At 40.3% G+C, this 5,435-nt stretch overlaps 1 protein-coding gene across 1 annotated transcript in view; it reads right to left on the bottom strand.

Annotated features, from left to right (window-relative positions):
* Positions 1-1,977: 1,977 nt before the first annotated feature.
* Positions 1,978-5,435, bottom strand: part of LOC116689080 (T-cell-specific surface glycoprotein CD28) — an 8,014-nt gene continuing 4,556 nt past the window's right edge. The window contains exons 3-5 of the mRNA XM_032515411.1: positions 2,893-3,031; positions 2,631-2,797; positions 1,978-2,529 (exon numbers count right to left, since the gene is read on the bottom strand). Of these exons, the coding sequence (XP_032371302.1) occupies positions 2,446-2,529; positions 2,631-2,797; positions 2,893-3,031 (390 nt within the window). The 3' untranslated portion in view covers positions 1,978-2,445. The remainder of the gene's footprint in view (positions 2,530-2,630; positions 2,798-2,892; positions 3,032-5,435) is intronic.

Raw genomic sequence — 5,435 nt, forward strand, 5'->3', positions numbered from 1 at the left:
GGAGAGTTGGGAGGATCAGATGAAGTATGCACCGATGCTTGAACCGATCATAGCCCGGTTAAGGAATATCCCGGTTATTGAAGGAGTTTTCTAGGTCTGTTAACCGGGTTGTGAGAACTCGAATTTTCCCAGGGGTAAGGTGTTTACGTGGAGTTTGAGAAGTCAGGGTATTGCCTTAACCTGAATATGATTGTTTTTTAAAACTGCATGTTGTCAAGTGAGGAAACGGTTCCCAAAATCCCAAGATTACGTCCTCAAGTTGAGTCTTGAGTTGTCCACAACTCAAAGATGTACAGTTTACTTTCACAGGAGTAAAGAAACTAGAAATATTTACATTATTAGAAGCCGGATTCAGAGAACAAACTGAATAATCAATTACCAAAATAGTTGTTGATTATTCTAACAGTTGAGAACTAACCGATTGTTTAATCTTTGCAGCTCTAGTTTGAATGTGACGGTAAATCATGTGTGACAGTTTCTGTGATTTCATCAGTTCAGTTTCTTCTTTGGAATATTAGGCAGTTTTTTTTTTCGCTGCGCATGCATTTTTTGTCCAACACACTTGATATGCAACAAAGAGGTGCAAACGGTGGAAAATAGCTAATTCTACTCACTGTGCTTTTTCACATAGATTGTGAAAGTGCTGATGTTGTGACATTCTGTGTCCTCCTGACGTCACATCTGTGTTTTGCCTGGAAACACTCTGTGGGGTTAAGCCCCATTCTTGCTGAAGTTACAGTCACCACTACGGTCTTCAGTCACACGGAAAGCAGTGGTTTATTTCTGCTGCTGTCATTGTTTCAGTAGGCCTGTATGGTTATGCATGATGTGTTAAAGAAAAACATCTCGCTGGAAGTCAGCCGGTCTGCACTGATCACATGAGGCTGATTAAGCGTAAACGATACAACGTATTTTCAGTCACATCTACAATGTTATCATGTTGGATTTTCATGTTAAACTTGACCAAAACTTCAAATAATAATGTAGACGTATTTTAGACAATTCCGAGCTGAAAGGTTCAGATTTCCAACTGTACGCTCCGGTTTCAACAGTTTTTCTACTCTCAGCTTCGACAGGGTCTAAAGAAGTCTACATTTTCAAAATCCCAATCAAACCTTAAAGTCGCTAAAGTATTTTGTTCTAGGACTTCAATAATTTTCAATAGGTCTTCATTACCTTATGTCCTGTAGCGCTAGTGGGTTTTTTTCAATTCTGTGTGTTGTAGTTCATTCTGTCACCAGTCCAACTACAATTTGCTTTACCAGAACTACAAATGGGACCAACATGCAACTTATTTTGCAGCCAATCCATACACCAGTCCTATATGTTGTTTCCAGACTCTGACATCTGGTTTGGGTTTTCATGTCATGATTAAGGTCTTAGATTTCCTTCATAATGTTCTTAAAAAGGTATTAAAAACGTATTGCAACCTGTAGAAACCCTGAACTCCAAGCTGGCCTTTCATGATTGGTCCTCTGCTTTTCTGTGTTTGATTTCTCCTGCTGTCAGTGTTTCAGTTTAGCATGAAGTGCAAAAGAAAAAATCTGAAGCTGGAAGTCAGTCTGTCTGCAAAAAAAAAGAAAAAAGAAATAAAAGAATGGCCAACGCATGTGCTTGTCTGATGTTCTTGCTGTTGCAGCTGCAGTGAACTAGATTTAATGTGTGTTAAGAAAGATTGGACTCTCCCACAGCCCAACCAAAGACAGTTAAAGTCAAATAAATGGCAATTTTATTTTTATAGTGCATTTCATTACACAGCATTTAATAATGCTTTACATTGAAAGACAAAATGTAAATGTATCATGAACATGAGCGCACAGATGGCATAAACTCCAAACATAAGAATACAGTATAAGTAGTAGTTGTAGCACACACACACACACATATCTACAAAATAAATAAGAATATAATCATTTGAACATTTCAAAAATCACCTAAAAGCTCAAAGAACATTGAACATCCAAATGTGCATTGTTGTCATACAAATTTCTAAGTAAATCGCCTCATGCATGTGACATTTCTGAACTATTCAAGATGTCTTTTTAATAAACCTGTTGGAAAATGACTCACATCTCACTGTAACCAGATAATTCCATACAGGCTCAGGACATTAATCAATAATAACATAATAACAAGACATAATATGACCTTTTGTTTTATTTTGACAGCATTTAACAGCAACACAATAAAAATAAAATGATCCTTGTATATTTTTTAATTTTTCCAAAGTGTTCGGATGTCATGTTTTTGGCGTGTTTCGTGCCACGGATAAATGTTTGGTGCATCACTTTGCTACCTGCTGTTTTTTACCTTTTTCCTGTTATTTAGTATTTTAAAACACTCCACACATAAACTGCAGACTTGTGATTTGAACATCTGAGAGCTCTCACAAAACATCCGTAGCTTTAATAACCAACTTGTCTTCATAATTGGCACAAACGGTTGTTAAACTTTGCAGGGTTTCCTGACCTCTCCGGGTCGGATGTTAACGTACACGTTTGTATCCTCTTCATCTCTCTTCATCTTCCTCTGAAGGAATGCCACACGGAGAAAGAGAAGAAAATTCGGATTTGATGTGATGTGTACAGCACAGTAGAAGTGAAAAAGTCAATCCATGTGTTCATATTTACCCAGATAGCAATGGTAATGCAGGTGATTGACAGGCCGTAGAGAAATAAAACACCACATCCCACCCACATCACCGCCTCTGGGATGGACGGAGAGCAGCCTGACGCCACAGCTGGAGAGCTCTGATTGGCTACCAGGACTGGGTCGTTGACTGCAAAAGACTGCGTTTCTATGAAATGATCAGAACAGAACTTGTGTGTTATTATTATATTATTTTTTCAATGTATTACACACTGGATATATCCAACATAGAAAGCAGTTTACCTGCCACCATGACTTCGGTGATGTGACAGTACTTTCTGCGTGGTGGAGGGTAAATCAGCTCCGTCATGCAGACGTACTCTCCGCTGTTGTTGGCTGTGACTTTAAACTGACCAGAGAACAAAGGTTCTGCATGGTCCAACTGCAACGTAAGGAAAAAACAATTGATGTCATTTTTATTCAGGGAGATTACAGTAGTTGCAGGATGAATAATGGAATAAATACGTACAGCCTCAGAGTTTTCCTTACCATTTGATTGATTGATTAATTGGTATTTTTTATTTACATGGCATGCCACTAAGTGGCCCATCCCACACAGAATGACATGACACCAACACAAAAGTAATTAATTCCACAGCTTCCAGTCCAATTAAATGTCCACACGCAACATTCTTCACTTTGCACAAAACAAAGAACAAATAAAACATACCACAACAGCCACAGCACAACAGCGTCATCCATAAAGTGTCCAACTAGAACCAAATGCCTTATACACAAAACAAAACCACAGACAACAAATAAGAGTAAATTAAAAAAATAACATGGAATGTCTCTTCCAGACGGATAACCATCGAGACAAAGCAGTCTTCCTTTGTTCTAAAAAGTCTGCAAATGAAAACGTTTTCTGTACGACCAACCAAACTAACAGATCCATGTCCTGCCTCATCTCTTTTACTGCAAATTTAAATCATTATATGGACACTACAAAGCAAAACAAACTCCCTTTTTAATTTCATTGAGATCACATGAACAACACGGTCTGTCTGCCTACCGTTGTAAGACTTAGGTGCAGCACCCAAGCCGGTTTTGGCACCACCTAAGCTAAATAAAATCAATGTGAGCATTAAAACTAACTAAATCCCACTCAGATCTGATGGTTGTAGTCGGTCCCCTGTGGACTTCTTCAGCAAATGTTGACTTTAAGTTTTTTGAGTGTTATATATTTAGTATCTGCTCTAGCTTTTCCAACGTTTTTGGACATATACTGTATATTGGTGATAATAATGGTCCAAAATGATGTCAATTTTCACAATTTTTTAATTGAAAGACCACATTTTCTAAAGGGGACACCTAAACCCTTCCACCAAATAGGTACATATAAGTCTTTGACAAATGGAGAGAAAACACTGCAGCATCATGAGCTGGTTAAGAAGAAGGTAGTCTGGATCAACGGAAGTACATTTCCAGGATAAAGCCTGACATGACATCTGCTCTCTGTGTAGTTGTTCTCAAACTCCCTTCCATACAGGGAAACAACAACCAACATTTAGCCAGCAAGCTACACGATGAAAATGACAAGTTTTGAGGACAATTATGATGCCGCAACAAGACAGGCCTGCTAGAAATAATTCTGAAGATTTACAAAGGAAATCTTTACGGCATTTCCTTTCTAACTGGGACGTTTTGGGACCGATTGGTGGAAAATCCATGGACCAAACTACACACGGTGATACACTGGTTAGGGCAAATGACGTTTAACCATGTATGCAGCTAATATACACTCACCTGTAGGATTATTAGGAACACCATACTAATACTGTGTTTGGCCCCCTTTCGCCTTCAGAACTGCCTTAATTCTACGTGGCATTGATTCAACAAGGTGCTGAAAGCCTTCTTTAGAAATGTTGGCCCATATTGAGAGGATAGCATCTTGTAGTTGATGGAGATTTGTGGGATCACATCCAGGGCACGAAGCTCCCGTTCCACCACATCCCAAAAAGGCTCTATTGGGTTGAGATCTGGTGACTGGGGGGGGGCATTTTAGTACAGTGAACTCATCGTCATGTTCAAGAAACCAATTTGAAATGATTGGAGCTTTGTGACGTGGTGCATTATCCTGCTGGAAGTAGCCATCAGAGAAGGGGTACATGGGGGCCATAAAGGGATGGACATGGTCAGAAACAATGCTCAGGTAGGCCGTGGCATTTAAACCATGCCCAATGGCACTAAGGGGCCTAAAGTGTGCCAAGAAAACATCCCCCACACCATTACACCACCGCCACCAGCCTGCACAGTGGTAACAAGGTATGATGGATCCATGTTCTCATTCTGTTTACGCCAAATTCTGACTCTACCATCTGAAGGTCTCAACAGAAACCGAGACTCATCAGACCAGGGTACATTTTTACAGTCTTCAACGGTCCAATTTTGGTGAGCTCTTGCAAACGGTAGCCTCTTTTTCCTATTTGTAGTGGAGATGAGTGGTACCCGGGGGGGGTCTTCTGCTGTTGTAGCCCATCCCCCCTCAAGGTTGTGCGTGTTGTGGCTTTGCTGACCTCGGTTATAACGAGTGGTTATTTCAGTCAAAGTTGCTCTTCTATCAGCTTGAATCAGTCGGCCCATTCTCCTCGGACCTCTGGCATCAACAAGGCATTTCCCCCCCCCTCCCAGGACTGCTGCATGCTGGATGTTTTTACCCTTTCACACCATTCTTTGTAAACCCTAGAAATGGTTGTGGGTGTGAATCCCAGTAACTGAGCAGACCGGCCCGTCTGGCACCAACAACCACTCTACGCTCAAAATGTCTTAAACCACCTTTCTTTCCC

The sequence above is a fragment of the Etheostoma spectabile genome, chromosome 5, assembly GCF_008692095.1.
Source record: "Etheostoma spectabile isolate EspeVRDwgs_2016 chromosome 5, UIUC_Espe_1.0, whole genome shotgun sequence".
NCBI classification, from domain to species: Eukaryota; Metazoa; Chordata; class Actinopteri; order Perciformes; family Percidae; genus Etheostoma; species Etheostoma spectabile.